The 21,787-nt window shown below is 39.5% G+C and overlaps 1 protein-coding gene across 1 annotated transcript in view; it reads right to left on the reverse strand.

Annotated features, from left to right (window-relative positions):
- Positions 1-13,466, reverse strand: part of LOC132806160 (protein SOGA3) — a 43,955-nt gene extending 30,489 nt beyond the window's left edge. Inside the window, exons 1-3 of the mRNA XM_060821219.1 lie at positions 13,398-13,466; positions 12,816-13,040; positions 12,491-12,649 (exon numbers count right to left, since the gene is read on the reverse strand). Of these exons, the coding sequence (XP_060677202.1) occupies positions 12,491-12,649; positions 12,816-13,040; positions 13,398-13,466 (453 nt within the window). The remainder of the gene's footprint in view (positions 1-12,490; positions 12,650-12,815; positions 13,041-13,397) is intronic.
- Positions 13,467-21,787: the final 8,321 nt, after the last annotated feature.

Raw genomic sequence — 21,787 nt, forward strand, 5'->3', positions numbered from 1 at the left:
ATCGCATTTTTGAAGACTTCCCACTTTCCAGCAGCCCCTTTACCTGGAATGTCCGCTCCCAAACAACCTTTGAAAGTTCTTGCCTAATACCAAAACAAATTGGTCTTACTCCAATTTAAAACTTTGAATATTTTGAACAGGTCTATCCTTTTCCATTACTATTTTAAAACTAATAGAATTATAATCACTGGCCCCAAAGTGCTCCTCCACTGACACCCCAGTCACCTACCCTGCCTTATTTCCTCAAGATTAGGTCAAGTTTTGCTTCTTCTCTAATAGTTACGTCCACATAATTAATAAGAACATTTTCTTGTTATCACTTAAATTCCTCTTCATCCGAGCCCTTAACACTATGGCAGTCCCCTTCTATGTTTAGACCATGAATAGCCCCTACCATTACCACCTTATTATTCTTAAGATAAAAGAGCCTCTTACAAATTTGCTTCTCAATGTCCTGCTAACTACTGGGGAGTCTATAATGCAATCCCAATAAGATGATCATTCCTTTTTTATTTCTCAGTTCTACCTAAATAACTTCACTGGATGCACTCCCAGAATATCCTCCCGAAGTAGAGCCGTATGTTCTCCCTAACCAAAAACACCACTTCCTTTCCTCTCTTGCCCTCCCCTCCCGCTTTCAGCCTTCCTATAGCATCTATACACTAGAACTTTATGCTGCCAATCTTGTCCATACCTGAGCCATGACTCTGTAATGATTCTGATGTTTCATTCCCATATTCCCAACCATGCCTTGAGTTCATCTACCTTACTTTTTAGACCTCTTGCATTGAAATAAACGCAGTTTGATTTCTCAGTCCTACCGCATTCTCTGCCTTGCTCCTGCCTGCTTTGACCATTTGACTTGCTCCTTTTCCCAACTGCACCTGCCTCAGACTGATCTCTCTTCTCACTCTCTGAGACCCCCACTAGTTTAAATCCGAGTAGGACCAGCCAATCTCCCCACAGTATATTAGTCCCCCTTCTGATTCAGGTGCAATCTGTCCTTCTTATACAAGTTACATCTACCCTAGAAGTTTCCAAATGATCCAAAAGTGTAAATCCTTCTCCCCTGCACCAGCTCCTCAGTCACGAAATCATCCTCTCTATCCTCGTAATCCAAGTCTCATTAGCACATGGCACCTGGAGTAATCCAGATATTACCACCTTCTAGGAATTACTTTTTAACCTCTTGCCTAATTTCATATATTCTCTCCTCAGAACCCCATCCTTTTCTCTTCCTATGTCATTGGTACCAACATGTACAACAACTTCCTGCTGATCACTCTCTCCTTTGAGAATATTTTGCACCCTATCTAAGACTCCTTTACCCTCGGCACCAAGGAGGCAATAGACCATTCTGATATCTTGCTGTTGGCTGTAGAAATGCCCATCTGTGCCTCTGACTAAAGAGTCCCCTATCACATTCGATCACTTGGAACCTGACAGACCCCCGTTACAGTAGAGCCAGTCTCGGCACCAACACAATGGATGTTGGCGCGACATTTCCCCGTGAGTCCATCATACCCTACATTTGTGTGAAAAAAGTGCATGTTGCTTCAAGCCCTATAGTTTGACTGATCAGATTGCATCCAGTATGCAATGTCTGGCACTTGCCTTTAAAATAAAAATATATTAGGGTCTAGGCTATCTCCTTGGCATATTATGAGGTGGTTTGGTCTGGTCCATAACATAATAGAAATATACTTCTTCTCGTATTTGCATTAACATGGAGTGGATAATTAACAAGTTGGCACAATAGGTGAAGGGATTGCATAGTGGGTGGAAACAGGCTCCAAGTTGGCAGAGGGTCATACAGAACTATGGAAATGCATGAAGGGCATTAGGCTGCATGTCTTGGGCTTAATTAGGGCATGCGGTGAAGGGAAGTGATGCAGTGTGCAAATGATGGAGGAATGTTTATGTGTCTCCCCCTTTGGATAAACCACGTATCTCTTTGGATCTAGTCCTGGGAGATAAGGTGCCCTTTGGTGGAAGTAATGTAGGCTTGGGATTCTACAAGGCATGTAGGTGCACAAAGTGTGCATAAACTCATTGGGATTGCCAACACTTTCTTCTTTGTCTGAAGAAAAGCAACAAAGTTTTTTTAAAAAGTTATTTTGTTGCTAGGATTTGTGCTGTATAACTGATTTCCCAATCTATCAATTATACAATGGTATGCCTACTAAGTAATCATTTTGATAGCTTAACTGATGGAAACATTTGTGGCCATTAGAGGTTAAACACTTAGAATTAAGCACTGAAGTAAAATGTTAGTTTGCCTAAGGGATTAGTTTTTGTTATTAGAATTGTGTGTCCAACATTTACATCACCACTTGACACTGTCAGCACACCTCTTGTGATTTTTCCATGGTTTTCTAGGTGTGGTGAGTTGGAAAGGGTAGAGCAAAGGCTGGTGAGTAGGGAGTAAAAGTTGGTACAGTCATTCCTCCATATTCACATGGGTTCTGTTTCTGAGAACTCCTGCGAATGATGAACTTCAAAAGTGCAGAGCCTTTTCAAAATAGGTTAAAAATTGCAGATAAGAGAGTTTGCCTGGGAATGTTGAATTTTATTGCAACTTACTTTTTGCCTCAGATAGATGAATTAGTGAGTCATAAACTCACAGATACAAGGATTTGCAGCATAGGGATTGTAAATGAACATTGTACCAGCCTATGCCATCATTCATCACAGAGGTATAAAAGACTATGGGAAGCAGGTAATTGAGCACAGGCTAGGACAGACAGTATGAGGAGTAACAGAAAAGGGTAGAGAAGCAGAGGGTGGCATGGGTGTAGGAAGTGAAGCTGAGGGAAAGTGAGCATTTTTTTTAAATCATTAGGTTTGCAATTTGACCAAGCGCAGGAACTTCAAGGCATTCTTTCTGCCCAGCTGTCCTGGCGAACTGCTGGTCTTCAGCTGGGTGACTTGGGAAAAACCTAACTCCCAAGCATTGTCACTTATTCAGAATTGAAACATAGCAGATGTGTGGTGGCCATTTTTAAAGGTCAAGTTCACCTTGCCAGGTTGTCTCCCAACTTTAACATCCAACCCTGGGAACAGAAAATGCGGCCTTGAAAGAGTACGGTAACAACTAGCTACTTATTTGATTTCCAGACTCTCTAGGGTATTCTGTTAAAGAATAACAAAAGAGAAAGCAATGCCAAAGACACCTTGAAGTGTACTTGCAAGAATGCACTTACATCCACTAGGGAGGAATCTGGTATTCAGTTAACAACATGCAAATACACATATCAAATATCACATGCGTTAATGAGAAAAATATAGGTAGGAAGCAGATACGTAACAAATATATCAATATAAAAGTAAAAACAACTGCAATTTCTGAGCATAGGATAACTTTCATAGCATAATATTTACTGCACAGTTACTATGCAAAGATGTTGTAGTCAGGGTTTCAATGAAACTTTCTTCTGGTAATCTTATATTTAGAGTTATGTATGCACCAACCTTTTGAAAAAGGATCAAGCTAGTCACAGGAAGTTAAATGAAGCTTAGTTTTAATTGTCAATAAGTGAGAACATGGATCCAGGTGAGAAGTAAATAAAACCGCAAGAGAAAAATGCTTCAAATTAAATTTTAAAATATGGATCATAAGCAAGGAGCGTACATGAGAGAAATGCAAAACATATGAATCGGAAGGACAGCGACTCCAGATTATGCAGGATGATGCTCAGTTATTGCTGCTAGCAGCAGTTCTCTTTTTCTCTCAGGAGGAGGACACAATGAGACATTGGGTCATTTTAATCAACAGAATTAAATATCACACTAAATATAGGTTGCCCCTAATGAATTCAAATAACAGAAAAATTTGCAATTAATTAGCACTTTCCACAATCTTGGGATGATCAATGCACTTTAAAAGCCAATTAAGGACTTTCAAAGAGTAATCAGTGAAAGAAAGACAGCAGCCAATTTGTCCAGAACAAGACTTTATAAGTAACATGATAATGATCAGTTCATTCTCAGAATTATCTAGAGTTTGTGCTCAAGTTTCTTGAATACAGCTTAAAGTTTTGACTTGGAGGCAGTGGTGTTACTAACTGAACTATAAAATGTTGTTTATTCACCATGGAGAAGTTTAGAGAGAGAAAATAATTGGACCAAAACTTCCTGGAATTCTGTTAATGGAACTGGAATTTATGTAAAAAGGTAGCAGAAATTAAGGAGCAGTACACATTCAGTTCATATTAACCAGCCAAGTAATATCATTGGTAAATTGTTAATTACTTCAAGCATCTTTATTTATGATGCTCCATTCCAGGAACTTGTACCTTTAAAGCAGCTGAAAGTGCATGCCTGGATATATCAAGATTTTATGAACTGCAAAGGTTAGACAGGGAAAACAGCAAGTTACCACTGTGCAGGTTATATTCTAAACAGAAATTAAACAGCTCCTGAAGCCTTATCAAGGAACCTCGGTAGTTGTCTCAACCAACCAAGTGAAAGCAAAATCAAAACATTCTAAATTCTACAGTTCTAGTGAACACCTCTCATAGATCCCCTAGGCTACAAAGTACACCCAAGATTATAAACTAATTTTAAGAGACAGTGGATTTTCTAGATCTTATCAGTTGTTATGCATATTCTGTTGGGCTACATTTTAGACCTGTCAATGTTGGTGAATCTCAATAGAATATATGCTAATGAATTCATAACAAAATTGACAAAAGCATGTATCCAATGTAACAGATCCTACTGGAATGCAAGTACAGCCATTATAGGATGAGAAATGGCCCCACCACAAAACACAACTTAATTCTCAAAATCAGCTGGGTACTCACCCTACAATGTGTTTAAATTTGGAACTTGACCTATGTAGGCCATTTCTGTTCTACTTTTGGCACAGTGCTCCCAAGCGGCGTGTTTAAAACAGCACAATAAGAAAAGGCAGATCCCTAGCTAACTCATAAAGCATCCTCTTTTTGAGTATCTCCACAAATTCTAAAATCTCTTCTGTTTGCTGCCATCTCTGCTGGAATGCTTAATCAAAACCAAAATTTATAATCATCTTAATAGATTGTCTTGCTGTTCTGGTTATGACTACGAACGTAATCATATTCTTTAAATAAAGTATGTTTAAGAACTGGGTGATGCAGTATTGAGTCAGCTGCACTGGGCAAGCCACAGTATCTGCACGTCTAACACAAGGCTTCCAAAATGAGCTCTCTACTGAGTTCTAGTATGGCAAGTGACTACAAACTCATGGATAGCACTTGCCCATGACTACCTAAACTGGCAAAGAAAACAACGGGACAATGCATTTATGAAAAGAAAACCATGATTGTGCAACTTGCCCTCAATCAATGTTGGGTGTATTTGTGCTTAAGTCATTGAAGGAGCAGATTAATTTATGGCTGATACAAAGTCAGGGACTTCAGGCTTTTTAAAATACAGAATTTTAGATATCAGAAATGCAATTATAGACTGGACATCTAGTGACACCTTTAATGGATTACAACTGGTCAAACAACATATCGAGTTCTATTTTACAGACCAAGCAATTGATGATCCTAAGAAAAGAGTTCTAAACATACTATTTGTTAGCAAAAAGGAGCAGTCTTTCCATGGATGACAGGAGATTTGGAAGATCCTCCCAGATTTTAATTGAACATCCATCTTAAAATGTTTGAGAAATATTAAATTAGATAGTTTGTTGTTAACATATTCAAGAATATGCACTTTTTTTTGCAAGCAAAGGTGCGCTTCAAAAATAAGAAAACAACAAACCATTTTTCTCTCAGGTTTCACTATTTTGCTTTAACAAAACGAGGTATGCTTATCTCTTAAATTTTACACACTTTTTTAGCAAAGAATTCTTTCTCTAAGTATGCATCACAACACTGCAGAACCCCATAACAGCTGAACTGAAACATATTTCTTGAACGAGTCCAAAAAGGCAAATCAGTCAAAGGCAAGATGAGGTTAATGATGTGCAATTCATGAGCAAATGTCTTAGTTAAGATGGCTAACATTAGTATAAACTTGAAAAGGAAATATAGAAACTTAGAAAATAAGGACAGGAATAGGACTTTCAAACCTGTTCTGCCATTCAGTATGATCATGATTAGAATAATCAATCAGCACCAGGTTCTCCCCATACCCTTTGATCTTTTTACACTGCAGAACTATATCTAATTCCTTCTTGAAAATATTCAACATTTTGACCTCAACCACTTCCTGTGACAGAGAATTCACAGTCTCTCCACTCTCTGGGTGAAAAAAATCTCTCCTTATCTCCGTCCTAAATGGCGACCCTATATCCTTAAATGACGATCCCTAGTTGACAGGAATACAGTCCTAAGTGGTGATCCCAGGTTCTGGATTCCCTGATCGACAGGAACACCCTTCCCACATTTACCTTGTAAGCTCTTCTAAACTCCAGTGAACACATTGTAGTCCTGACCAATCCAGTCTCTTTTCATATGTCAGTCTGGTAAACGTTTTTGCATTCTCTCCATAGACAGAACATCCTTCTCAGATTAGGAGACCAAAACTGCACACAATACTCTAGATGTGATCTTACCAAGGTGCTGTAAAATTTCAGGAAGGCCTCTGCTCCTGTACTTGAATCCTCTCACTGTGAAGGTCAATATAACATTTCCCTTACTTTCAGCATCTGGTGTAAAAAGACATCGAGGTCTCATTCCACCTCTCCCTTAACCAAATCCATTGCCATTCAGATAATAATCTTACTTCTTGTGTTTGTTACCAAAGTGGACAATATCACAATTATCCATTTTGAAGGGATCATCAATGTGTGTAATGAATTAACTTGAGAGTAAAATATATTTACAGTCAAAGTTGGATAACACTGTAGCAACCATGAATCTCCAGTAACCAGAATTTCCAACATTACTTGTTTTAAAAAGCCAGTCACCTCAAGTAACTATCATTAATACTAACAGATTTTCTTTTGAGAAAAGGAAGATAGCAGTTTGGTCTTAAGTTTTCAAATCATTCCACGCATCAATATTAACCTTGGTCAGAAAAAACCAACTTTAACATTGGCCGTACACACATTCTATTCTTAGTTATTAGTTTCTCATGAGAAACTCCCTATTAATGTGCACTTCTTGGTTTACCATCATTGCCAGTGCATGCCAGAAGACCTACATTTTATTATTGTACAGAATTGCAGTAAATATCAATTTTACTCAAATGTTGTTGTTTATTCTTTAAATATACGGATTAACTGAAGGGATTTCCCCAACCATACTCATACTTATAATACATAAGTGTCCAAAACAAATACTAGGCAATGGACATACAAGAAAATGAAATGAGCTAATCACATAACTAGGTATCAGTGTTGATGATTAATTGAAATTTTAGGGAACCATAGTTTGATTGGTGACCAAGTAACATATACAATTATACTACTTCAGAAAATGAGTAGATCCAACAATCATGAGATTCTTCCAAACATAGTTATGAGTAATTACAGTTTGGATATCTCTCCTAATACTGTGCCTCAGGAAAGTAGATTCCTTTAAGATAAAGAGATTATTGAAATGGACAGGAAGAATATTTATTGAGCAGATCTTTCTCAATGAAAATTGCTCAAAGAATTTTGATAAATGTAGTATTGTGAACAATGAAAACCATCCTATGTCTCAGTAATACTATTGGAATACATTCAGGAAAAAGGTTACAATCCCTCAGATGCAGAATAATCTACTCTCAAACTTATTTGTACCCTCCTTAAAAAACTTTTAACAGGAATGTAATGATTGAATAAGGGATGGGAGTTATTGACTGACTATTTAATCCATTGGAATACTTTAATTCTTTTAATTGAAAAGTTTGATTTTTTAATAGAATAATTTTTTTGTTATTATGCATTTTTTTCCTTAATGAATAATGTATACAAAATTAAATTTCAATATGGTCAATAAACTGAAACTGAACTGAATTTTCAGTTTTATTGATGCTTGACAATTTAAAATATTATTCAGCTAGCACAAGGAACAGCAATAGGCGAGCTTACAATCAATTTTAAAAACATTTATGTACTATAGAGTAAAAAGTCAAGCATATTTAATAAAGCACAGAAGATGAACATAAGTCGTGAGTACTAGCTATAATCCTTGCGATATACATGTTGATTTCAGCACCAACTGACGTCACTGAGGTTTGTGCAGCCTAATATGTGAAGCTATCAACAACTTCTAGTGTCAGATTTTTCAATGCCAATAAATAATATAATTGCAGCTTCCTGAATTATCATTTTTGCCTTCCTGACACAGATGATCAAATTAAACTTTTTCCAGGCATGATAGCGTCTGTTCATTTACTGGTGCAAGCATTCGTCAGTTTGGAACGCTTGTGTGGCACTGCCAGCAAACAGCAACTCTGATAAAAGACTTGGCTCACTTTTGCTGTACCTTTGATAGGTGGAACATTACCCTGAGTCACACACCAGGAAGGACACTGTCGCTAAGGAAACTCTTGACACCAGATAAAGCTATTTGTTATGGCAAAGTTAGATATTGAAACCACAATGCAAAGCTTTGACCCTCAGCCTTGGGAAAAGCCTCAGAAATTGACCTGATATCACCTGACCTTATCAAGCTTTTGTAATTAGGACTGCTTCAGCATCTGTACAAACTTCACTGCCTCTCACACTATTGGAATTAATGCCACAAAATATGCATGATGCAATAACTGTAACCCTGTACCAAAACGACAGCAACCACATCAACTAAGGTATTTCCCTGCTTGGCATCAGAGGAAAGGTTTCTCCCATCAGACTGCATTAGTGCCTGGTTTCAGGTTTGCTGACTAATTAAGGCAAGCAGCCATGATGAAAACTCACGAGCTTATTTCAGATTAAATATTTAAAGTAATAGATTGAAATTTAAAGATTGTCCAGGTTTTTCAGCAAAGGAAGAAATTGTGACAATGCACTCATAGTATTGTATGGCAGAACTGAGCTTCACTGATGTCCCTCCAAAGATGTAGCTGTATCATAAGAGCTTGCAGGGTGATGTCCATCTCTGCTGAGGTGGATATGAGCCCAACTGGAAGATGTTTGTCTGACCATCATGTACATCTTGATACACACTTAGCACTCATAATGACCCTCATCAAATGTCTAATCATCCACTCATTACCCTCACTCATAGGTCTACTCTCTTTCTCCTTGCAAGAGGAAGCCAGGGACGGAGGCATTGGAAATAAAATGACTTTCATCACAGCTGGCCTTTAGCAATAGAGAAATCAGAGTCTCTCAATTGCCTGGTAACAGAATTAGATACAATGCAGTCTTGGTATATAGCTCTTGCTTATGCTGATATCATGAACCAGTAAAATATGATCAAATGCACAATGAAGTTTTAACACCTTCCTACTTTGACAGTTCTAAATTAGATATTTTTATAAGTACATAAGTTAGCTCACTGAGCTGGAAGGTTTGTTTCCAGATGTTTTGTCACCATACAATGAGAGTCTCTGGTGAGGCACTGGTGGTATGTCCTGCCTCTCTATTTATAGGTCTTGGTTAAGAAAGGAGGGTGATTTCATTTACAGTTCTTTATTTTCCCCAAGAGAAGGTAGATAGGATCTAAATCGATGTGTTTATTGGTGGCGTTCTGGTTAGAATGCCATGCTTCAAAGAATTCTCATGCAAGTCTTTGTTTCGTGCATGTCCTAAGATGTATGTGTTGTCCCAGTCAAAGAACCAGAAATGACATCACCACCAGAGGCGAGACATACCACCAGCGCTTCACTGGAGATTCTCACTAATGACGTTACCTAGTATGGTGACAAAACATCTGAAAACAAACCATCCATCTCAGTGAGCTAACTTAGATACTTATCAACCTGAGCTACAAATCTTCTCAAAAAATAGTTAGCAATTTTAATCTCCCACAGGCCTATCAAGCATCCCTCAGGTGTTGCACGAGGAGGAAAATAATGATTACTCAGAGGAAATCACTCATTCTAAGGATGCACCATCACAGCATTCATACAAAGAAGCTATTAGCTCAGATGCACACACCTCAATGGAACCTCTCAGGCAAACAATGTGTTCTCAGGTCATGTGTCACATCAACAGTGAAGAAAAGCAAATGATGAAGACAGAGACAGCGGTGCAGCACTTTGGATCATCCAGAATAAACAGACACCATCAAAGGATAAACCAAAAAGAAAAATTAAATACAACTGGCAGATTAACTTAAGCAGATTCCACAATCCATAACCTTAGAGACACATGGGATTGTATGCTGCTTGGTTTTGGAAGACACCAATGCATACAACTAGCTTCTTGTAAGCCCTGGGGAATATTCATTTTATACAAACAACTGAGATTCTATTCTCTGAACTGATGTGGATACTGAGCCTTGGAGGACACCACCAAAGAGGATAATTCTGGAGTAGCAGCAGGAAATATCTGAGGTGGCATCAGTCTTTCTAGCTTACTGCACATTCATGAGAGACACTGTAGGATTCAGTTTCAAAAATATTCATCACAGTGCCATAATACAGCAGGCCTTTACAAAGATGTCTGCCTACATGTAGAACCAAATGTAGTAATCAAACAAGTTCATGTCAGCCCTCCATGTACAGAATTCCAGTTTAAATAAAACAAAATAAAAATTCAGTCTAATGATGAGCCTGAAATCATTGTTAATTATTGGGAAAACCCATCTGATGTATTAATGTCCTTTAGGGAGGAAAAACAGCCTTCTTTATCTGGTCTAGCCCACTTTTGACTCAAGACCCATACAACATAGTCAATTTCTAGTTATTATTAGAAAAGACCATGCAAGTCACTCAGTTGTACCAGACCACCAAAAAGTTTTTTAAAAAGGAATTAAACTGGAGACTGGACACACTTCACTGCACTGATCTAGGCAACAGAAACAACTGCAGTGAATTCTGAGCTGAGAATGAAGGAGACCTCTGGAATGAATGGCAACTTTAAAAAAAATGGAGAACAAACAAACTGAAATTTGCTTATGAGACCAGGCCTGGAAGTGAACTGCAGATTGATTCTTGTTCAAAGGACATTCTAGATATTTTAGTTCCAGAAATGCAATACACTCAAATGGCTGGCAGACATTTAAAAGTTAACAAAGGCCTCACAAAGAAGCAACAAGTCGAACAAAGAGAAACCAAAGTTTGAACTGGTTTCTGAACCATGTTCAAATGAGATGGATTGAGTCCACAAAAGCAACAGGATGGAAGTTTGAATGTTCATTGATTATCAACTTATTAAAAGTTCAGAGAATAAAATCTCAGTTGTTGGTATAAAATGAATATTCCCCAAGGATTACAAGAAGCTAGTTGTATGCATTGGTGTCTTCAAAAACCAAGCAACATACAATCCCATGTGCCTCTAAGGTTATGGATTGTGGAATCTGCTTAAGTTAATCTGCCAGTTGTATTTAATTTTTCTTTTTGGTTTATCCTTTGATGGTGTCTGTTTGTCTTTAGGAGAGTGGGGGGCTAGAATCAAAGAACAATGGTTTAAATAATAGACATGAAGTAGATTGCTTGAGGTTTAACTTTGCTCTGCTAAAGCTGCTATATTAATAACTGTTAAATCTTTTGTTAAAGATATAGACCTGTGTATTATAGTTATTTGCAAAGTATGCTACTGGTTATTCAACAAGTTTGGTTAGGAACCATTCGTGTCAATTTTGAGGGTCATTGAATATTTTAAACTTTACTGTGTTGTCAATAGAGGGACAGTGAGGCTGATTGGATTTGGCTGTCTGTCAGTGCCATTACACAGATTCAACTTAATTTCAGTTGTTTGGCAAAATAACCAGAGGCAACACTTGAAAGGCTTTTACACATACATACACAGTGATGAGGATTTAGAATGTATCCCCACATGATACTATAGAGGACCCAGATTAATATTTCCAATGAAATTGAATAATCTTGGAGCAAAATACATAGGGAAGCATATGTGGGAGAGGTTGTAGGACTGATTGGATACCTCTCAAAAAGAAACAGCACTGACTTGATGGCTGAATGGCTTCCTCTGCACTGTTCTGTTCTCTAGGACCCAAAGCACAATGTGAAAACACTTCACAGAAGCTGCCAAGCATTAAAAGCATGGGGAGGGGTGTTTGGAATTGAAATAAGGAGTGCAGACAGCAAAGAAACTCCCCTAGCTTCTTGACATTTTTAGAAAACTGCGAAAACAAAATAGCCCCAGAGAAGTGCCAAGTATTCTTAAGATTTTAAATTCCACTGGCAATAACATTTTGAAATGAACATAAAAGCCTAATAAGACTGGCATATCTTTTAATTAAGAGTTGGTATTATTTCAGACTAAACACTGAACTCCCTTATGGAGCAACTTTTAACAGGGCCCTAAACCTTGTTTAATGTAATGAAGCTATGTCAGGTAAATATGTTCTTTCACTAATATCATCAAAGATGATTCCTGAGTTTGTAATCTGTCCTATTCTATTCTTGACTGTGAAACGGTCACCAATATTACACTTACCTCTTTTATCTTGTCCAGTTCATTCTGTAAAGCTTGCTTGGTGATCTCAGCTTCTATCAACTGCTGACGTAAGCTTTCATTTTCCTCCTCTGTTTTGGTGCGTTTTTCTTCCACGTTTTCCAATTCGTGGTGCAGTCTGACAGACACGTCTTTGGCAACCTGGAAGTGAGGACAACAATAAATAGCATCATCCCTCTCCTCGCCGAAAATAAAACAAGAGAAAGAGGATGCAAATTACTTAGAAGTCTCAAAACCGCGGAAATTATTTATCATTCATGGCTGAAGGAACCCTATATAGCACCCAACGCATTGAAAGTAAGTTGACCTTGAGGTCCTGCTCGAGACTTCTCAGGAGCTCATTGTCCATCTCGCCGGTTTGGGCGAATCGCATCCTTTTCCTCTCGGTTTTCCGCAGGCGGTACTGCAGGATCCGGCAGTTTTTGTTGGCGCGCTCGAGCTCCCGCCGGAGGTCCTGCAGCTGGCAAGCGTCTTCCTCGTAGAAACTGTCCCTCATTTCGTCCATTTCGTTCCGCATCTCCTCGATCTCGCTCTGCCACGACAAACATTTTCTTGTTTTTGTTTTGAAACAAAGAAAAACGTATCAACGCAACAATAAAATCAAAATAAAATAACAACCAAACAAAACAAAACCTCTTCCCAATCTGCAGCAGGCGTTTCCCAATACAATGGCCATCAAGCAAATTATCAACATCACCCCCAAGGGCCAACATTGCAGTTTCCCGACCCAGAGGGAATGGTGCCTCTCCACCACTAATCCTCTGATGTTTTGTTTGTCTATGTGTGTGCGTTGATATTGTTGGATTCTGTCCATTAGTGTCCTCAAGCAGAGAGCACCCACTCCCCTCCCCCCAATCTCTCTTTGCAATGCGCCTGATGCCGTCCCTACCTTGAGGCCCAGATTTTCCGAGCGCAGTTTCTCGACCTCATCTTGCAGGCTCTTTTCCTGCTCGGTCATCGCCTCCATGTTGGAGCCGCCGCTGCCGCCGCCGCCCGCCGCCTTCTCGGGCACGGCCGCCTCCGCCGTCGCGTTCTTCATGTGCATGATCGCAGCACTGGGCGGCGGCGCCGCCGCCGAGCCCGCACTGTCCGTCTGAAGGCCGACCCCGGTACCGCCCCCGACACCTTCCTGCTCCCCTCTGTCTGCCACCTCCCCCCCTCCTGGGGGCTGCTGCTCCCCTGACTTCCCCCTCGTTGTTCTATCCGGAATGGCCCCGGCACGGCCGCTCTGAGCGAGGGTCAGCTCGGAGTTCTTGCTCTGGGTGAAGTGGCAGCTCTCCCCTTCCACCTTTCTGAGGTCCTCGGGCGTGGCGGCGATCTCCTTTTCAGCACCAGCTGGACGGACAGCAGCCGCGGCTCGGCTCCCCTTCTCCTTGGCGTTTGCAGTGCCTTGGTTGGGAGCCCGGCTCGGGTGGTAACCCTGTTTCAATGCAGTCGATTTGGCACCGAACGACGTCTTGATGGAGGATCTGGAGTTAATATCGCGGAACCTGGCGGGTGAAGCGGCTCGCTGCTGTTTCTTATTGTCAGAATGCTGTCGGTTTTCAGCAGCGCCACTGGCTGGGTTCATGGTGCTACTGTCATCTAAACGCGATTCTCAGCCGGCTCCATGCATACCACTTAGATAGTTATCCACTTCCGGGCTGCAGAAAATTTCAATTTACAACAAAACAGACCCCTGTAAATTACAAAACAACAAGAAAGCTTACTTTACCATTACGTGTGACTGTATTTCATGCAAACTGTTTCAAAAGAAAATGTAGGCAGGGAGACATAAGTCAACGCAAACTGGATTTATTTTCAAGATGGGAATCTTGGCGGTGGTTACAACAGGCCAGTTAATAAATACGTTCCTAACGTAAAGTCTGCACCATAATGTTGGACATCAGAAATCATTTTATAAATAAGGCATTATACCATCCATCTTCACTACTTCATCGGGGCACCATAGCTTGGAGTAATGTGGAAACCCAATTAATTCTGCATAATTGTGTGATATTATAATGCCTATTTTTAAGTGACAATAGACGTATAAATATTAAATTAATAGCCTCCCAATATTGGAGACATGTAATTCTAATCTAATCATCATTATATGCAAAATTATCATACCCTCTCTGCCCATGTACTCAATGTGCCTGCTTATAAAGTCTGTTTTAAATTTTTCAATCTACTTGTTCTCACATTTGCTTTTAGTATCATTCCATTTGGTGTATGTAGACTTTTTGCCATATTTTCTTCTTCTACAGCTAGGTTCCCCACTTCATTAGAGAGGTACACATTTCATTATTTCTTCATTGTAATAATGTATATTTCACAATGACACGTACTGAATAATTATCCTACCTCAAGACAGATTCCTGTATGATAAAGAATCATTTTGCTTTCAGTGGTATAAGTAACTGTTATAACAACTGTTGTTATGACTTTTTTTCCGGACAATTTCATTTAACAAGTCTTAAAGTGGACTCTATGTTTATGTGCCAGTATGCTTGTGTACTCTGCTAAAACTGTATACAGCAAATAAATATTTTTCCTTACATTATTTGTAAAATAATGTATTGTTGGTGTGTATTTAATTATATATGAGGTCTGAGAAGATGAAATATTCTCCCTATACATGGCTGAATTTAAAAGAAATGTAGATCTGTAAAATACAACTCTATTGACTGGGTAAAGAGCTCAATCTGTAATCTTTTGAAGCAGGCTACCTGATGTCTTACTGAAGATTCTGGATTAGAGTGGTGCTGGAAAAGCACAGCAGTTCAGGCAGCATCCGAGGAGCAGTTACTGCTCCTTGGGTGCTGCCTGAACTGCTGTACTTTTCCAGCACCACTCTAATCTAGAATCTGATTTCCAGCATCTGCAGTCATTGCTTTTACCCGTCTTACTGAAGATGCAAGCATGACCAATAGGGAATATATTAAAGCAAAAGGAAATATTGACAAATTCAATTTGTTAATGGAACAGTAAAATCTAATCATATATTATGCAATATTTAAATGATTTAGCCTGTCCTTAAAAAGAATAAAATGGCATTTATGTATCAATGTCTAAGTCCTCAGGATGTCCCAATCACCGAAGAACTTAAAACATAGTCAGTTTTGTAGTGATGACATGCAAGGAGTTTAACAATGTATGTCTTGGAACAACTGGAGAATTTAGGGTAAAGTCACCAATATAATGGTTTAATGCAAAGACATGCTGAAAGGGACAATGGATTAGATAGAGTAAGCACATCAGCATTGGAGACCCATCTCTGGCAAAATTCCTTTCAGCACAATGCTTCACATGGAATGCAAGAGTGGTAATTTCCCTGCAGAATAACTTAAGAAATAAATTTATTTCACAGACTTTGTGCTTCAGAACACTACTCCTGCACAGTATCTTGGATCAACCTATTTTATGAATCATCTATCAAGCTAAGTTGAAGTTTAAAAACAATTCTCATGATCATGTTTCAAATTGAAATAAATTTGTTAATGTGATTCAGTGTACTTTTCTCCTTATCGTAGGTCAACACAATTAATGAAAATCCATTTTGTAACTTAAAATGCCACAAAATTCATTCCCTATGTGAACTAATGCAACTTTAAAATACCAATTTTATATTTAAGAGTGAAGCAACATTCTAATTCTCTCAGCCTATATTCTAATTTGGTCTGACTAATTGGTACAGTATTTTTGTAGTTTACAATTATGCTTATAGGATCATCTTTGGGTGAGTCACAAATATTATTAATTACATTTAAAACTTTTATGCAATACAGCAATCATGAGATTTCTCTAAATCTTGACCTCCACTAATGTTAACCAGTTAAGTGGTAAGCATTATTCAATATCTGCATATATTATATTTAGTTAATACATTACAATTGTCTGTAACATCAGACATATTCTGCAGAGGTCCTGCCATTATCTTGTAAGTGGACACGTATCATATTGTTCATGACAAACTCAAGAGACTTGGAATTAACACTATTGAGAGTTTCCAATAGTGGGATGATATTGAAAATGTGTGCATTATATGAAAAAAATCATACCTACCATTCTAATGCTGCAAAAAGACAAGTACTCAAGCTCTGCACCTCCAACTGGTAAATCCATGATATAATGGAGCATTTTTCATGCTCAGAAAGGTCAGTTGGAACAAATGCATACATTTTTAGGCAAGGGTACTGCTCATTATTTGTATCCATTAACTATTTTGAGAGAACTCAACTCAATGCTTTGCCTAATGACCAATGACTATTAACCTGAGGATAGAAGAGGCATAGGCCATTCTTTTTGTAATTCAGCTCTCTTCCAGAACACACCTGGGAACTAAAACCAAAACCAAGTAAACCATTAGAGATAGAACTGCCAACTTGATATTCACATCAGGTTCATCCACAATATGCCAAGGCAGTACTGGGCACTGACTATCCAGTCTAGCTCACTTATTGGAATTGGAAAGATAGTTACGGAAGGTTGGGATACTGACCATTCAGTTCCAGAACCTTACAAGCAATCTCTTAATTATGCAGAATATATGATGAAAAACAAAAAGGAGTAATACTGATAGTCTTTACTAGCCACCTGCATTGTCTAAATTCAATCAGCATTTCCATATTCTATGACATATGAGTTCTCCAAGTCTTTGGTTCAGCTAAGCTAGCCATGCCTAAAGGCATTGATGTAAGTGGGATGCATTCTTAGGTAGAGTGGCAGGGGCAGGCATGATGGGTCCCCACACATTGAGAAACCAGAAGTAATAAATTTCATTATTACTGTCCCTTTTCCCAGACACATCCATTATCTCTGTGTACAGCCTTTGCTCTTTCAATACCATAAACCAAATTCCTCCCCTCCTCTTGATGGCCTACCTCTACACAGTATCATTGTTGTGATATGTATTCTTACCTACTTATCCCATACCTTGCAAAAATCCATTACTGTCAGTTCGTTAAACCACAGAGTGTCTAACCCCCACAAAAGCAATTTCCTTTCGGCAACCCAGTATAAATGAATTATAAAAAATGCAGCTATCAAGAGAGACTACTAACCAGCCTGGCCCAGGATTCACTAAGTAATTGGCCAATGCAGCTTTTTAAAAAAGGAATATCCCGAAGACATCAAATCTCCCCAATCACGTTATTTAACGTATAGTGGCTGGATATTTGGTGTGTTACAGTTTAAATGACATGAAATACCTTATTCTCAAAATATAAAAGAGGTTACCCATTTTCTCAGGAATATCTTTTAATGAATGTGAGATTGCTCTTCAGAACACAATGTAACATGAAATGTGCTCGTAACCATCTTGTTCCATGGGCGCGGCTCAGTGGGCGGAGATACAGGATCTAATATTTCGATACCAAGAATAATACAAAGTATACCTTAGATTAGGCGAATATTTTAACTGTTCCTGCTGGTACACCATTAACTAAAATAAAAATCTGCTGAAAAATTTCTAAGTCCTCCATTTCCTACAGGAACGGAAATGATTACTTCTTTGGCATTCTCCAGTAACCGGGAACATGAAGCGACATCCCTGCAGCCGCTATTGTGCAAAGTGCTGAGACAGGCATATTTCAACAGCCAAGAGAGCCCGCAAAAAAGCTAGGAAACAACGAGGGCGGATAATTTAACAAAGTCATATCAGTGGAAAAAAAACTCAGGCGTAGAAAGTGAACAAATGATTATTCATTAACATCATTAAATCTAAAGCAGAAGTTTTATTGGCAAAATCCGAAGATACTTTTTTTTGTTCTCTTTGCGAAGATGTACCAATGAGTTTAGTAAATGAGCCTCCTGGCTTGGCAAGCGGAAGGTCTTAGGAAGTAGGGACTCACCATGTTCGGCTAGTGTTGCTCGAAGAGCTACCATGGCTGAGTTCGGCTTGCTGCTTTACTTGCATCTACACTCCCCTACAGACTATTGACCTGATAGATAGATAAGATATTCAGAGAGGGAGGGACTTATCATAGACTCGCTGCTGAGGCGGTCCTGTATACGCCACTTTTGGATCAGCTGAATCACCGGTGTTCCCGACAATTGCTGCGACCTTACAGGAAGTGACACTATTGTACAACATGGGGAAATGTCTTTGTTTCTAGAACCTCGTCACTTTCCCTTCTTTGAGATTGCCAGCGTGACTTAAAGGGACATTGGCCGATTGTATAGGCATATTTCTTTGATGCTTATTTTTAATGTAGCTGTGCTTCCAGCTGTACTTTACCTGATGCGGCAGTGCTTATGTTACCTCAGAAACTAGTAATAGAACTGGAGAATCGAACAGACCTTTAACGCAGCTAATAATTACATGCGAACACTGCATTCACTGGGCTCATATCAGTATCTGGACAAACAATAAGCAATTATATTACAAAGGAGAATCACGCTTTTAATTGCGTGTCATCCTTCAGGTGATCCTTGACTCAGATGAAAACAGCTATTTTCATACGCCCCGGTTCATATGCTGGGATACAATGTTGACATCATGAAAGTGAGTCTAAGGCACATTGACATGTAATGCTTCTGAAAGGTATATTGACATTCTGACAACTTCATCGGAGCAATCGACGCTAAATTTCACTATACTACTTAATACATATCACTTGCATTTAATTTTATTGTGACAAAATCAAGCAATGTACAAATTCATCTCTTCCATAAATATCTTTCTGAGTTCAGTGGTATCATAAGCTCCCTCAAGTATTGTGGCCTTTGAGCAGTAGACTGCAGTGGTTCAAGAAGGCACCGCCACCTTCCCAAGGGCAACTAGAGATGGGCAATAAATGCTGGCCAGCCAGCGACATCCGTAACCCACAAATAAGTAAAAGAATGTCGCCACAATGTGCAACTGTGTAAGAAACAGGAGTGTGGAGTGTGGCATATAGCCCCTAAAGGCTGTTTGTTATTTTAAAAAATCTTAATCAAACTTCTGCCAAGTTTCCTACCTTATTCACATACCTTTTGATTCCCTCAGTGTCTAAGAATTTATTGATCATAATCTTGACTGTGCTTAATGACTAAATATTAACAACACCCTAGGATAGAGTTTTCCAAAGGTTTGTATCCTTTAAAGTAAAGAAATTGTTCCTAATCACAGTTCAGAATGGCTGTTCCCTTATGCCCTTGATGTAAGACAATGATTCTCCATCCAGAAGTAACAATCTCTCAGAATATATCCTATCAAGTTGTCCAAACATTTAATACGATTCACTGACATCATCTTCTTTGTAAATTCCATTTCTCCAAACGTGGCTGCCCTTTCATCACAGGAATTGATCTAATGAAGTTTTGCTGTGCGCTCTCTAAAGCAAGTATGTTGTTTCTTTGATAGAGACCAAAATTGTTCATTGGGTTCTCGATATGTTTTCAGAAAAAACCCATGTAATGTTTTACTGCAAACGCTTGGATAAAGCAGGGGAAGTAATGGTCTACCAGTAATATCACCAGATCTATTAATGTGGGAACTCAGATAATGACCTGGGGACTAGGGTTCAAGTCCCCCGTATGTCACATGATCAAGTTTGAATTCAATAAAAGCCAGGAATTAGAAGTACTGAAGTCCATCACTGGAGGAAAACAAGCATTTGTTTCAGTAATGTCCTTTAGGAAAGGTAACTACTATCCTTATCTTGTTGGCCAACAATTGATTCCAAATCCACAGCAATGGAATTCTAACTGCCCACGTGCAATTGGGGATGGGTAATAAATGGTGGCCCAGCCAGCAATGGTCACGTCCTGTAAATGAATAACAGAAAGCCTGCTATTTAAATTTGTAATCACTTGTTCAACTTACATTTCAAAATTATGATTTGTATAGAAGGACTTCCGATTTCTTCTGAATATCAACATTTATTAGTTTCTCATTTTAAAAAAAAATTCTGCTTTTTGGTGCTTCTTCCCAAAGCAGATAATTTCACACTTCCTCACATTATACTGTTATTTGATCACATTTTTAATCTATATCCCATTGCAGTCTCTTTGAAACCTCCTCACAGCTTTTTAAAAATTGTTTTACAGAACATGTGGGCTTCTGGCTAGGCCATCATTTGTTGCCTATTACTAATTGTCATTGAGAAATGACAATGAGGTACAAGCTGCTTTATTGAATCATTTCAGTCCATCTGGTGTAGATACACCCAGAGTTCATTTTGGAAAGGAGCTCCAGGATTTTGACCAAGTCACAATGAAGGAATAGCGATATAGTACAATGTCAATTTCACCAGTTTCCTCACCTCGTCTCCCCCCACCTCATCTGAGATCCAACCCTCAAACTCGGCACTGCCCTATTGAACTGGGTAAAAACAATGACTGCAGATGTTGGAAACCACATTCTGGATTAGTGGTGCTGGAAGACCACAACAGTTCAGGCAGCAACCAAGGAGCAGTGAAATTGACGTTTTGGGCAAAAGCCCTTCATCAGGAATAAAGGCAGAGAGCTTGAAGTGTGGAGAGATAAGCTAGAGGAGGGTGGGGGTGGGGAGAAAGTAGCATAGAGTACAACGGGTGAGTGGGGAAGGGGATGAAGGTGATAGGTCAGGGAGGAGAGGGTGGAGTGGATAGGTGGAAAAGGAGATAGGCAGGCAGGACAAGTCCGGACAAGTCATGGGGACAGTGCTGAGCTGGAAGTTTGAAACTAGGGTGAGGTGGGGGAAGGGGAAATGAGGAAACTTTTGAAGTCCACATTGATGCCCTGGGGTTGAAGTGTTCCGAGGTGGAAGATGAGGCCTTCTTCCTCCAGACGTCTGGTGGTGAGGGAGCAGCGGTGAAGGAAGCCCAGGACCTCCATGTCCTCGGCAGAGTGGGAGGTGGAGTTGAAATGTTAGGCCACGGGGTGGTGTGGTTGATTGGTGCGGGTGTCCCGGAGATGTTCCCTAAAGCGCTCTGCTAGGAGGCGCCCAGTCTCCCCAATGTAGAGGAGACTGCATCTGGAGCAACGGATACAATAAATGATATTAATGGATGTGCAGGTAAAACTTTGATGGATGTAGAAGGCTCCTTTAGGGCCTTGGATAGAGGTGAAGGAGGAGATATGGGCGCAGGTTTTACAGTTCCTGCGGTGGCAGGGGAAGGTGTTAGGATAGGAGGGTGAGTTGTAGGGGGGCGTGGACCTGATCAGGTAGTCATGGAGGGAACGGTCTTTGCGGAAGGCGGAAAGGGGTGGGGAGGGAAATATATCCCTGGTGGTGGGGTCTTTTTGGAGGTGGTGGAAATGTCAGTGGATGATTTGGTTTATGCGAAGGTTTGTAGGGTGGAAGGCGAGCACCAGGGGCGTTCTGTCCTTGT

This window comes from Hemiscyllium ocellatum, chromosome 3 (genome assembly GCF_020745735.1).
Source record: "Hemiscyllium ocellatum isolate sHemOce1 chromosome 3, sHemOce1.pat.X.cur, whole genome shotgun sequence".
Lineage (NCBI taxonomy): Eukaryota > Metazoa > Chordata > Chondrichthyes > Orectolobiformes > Hemiscylliidae > Hemiscyllium > Hemiscyllium ocellatum.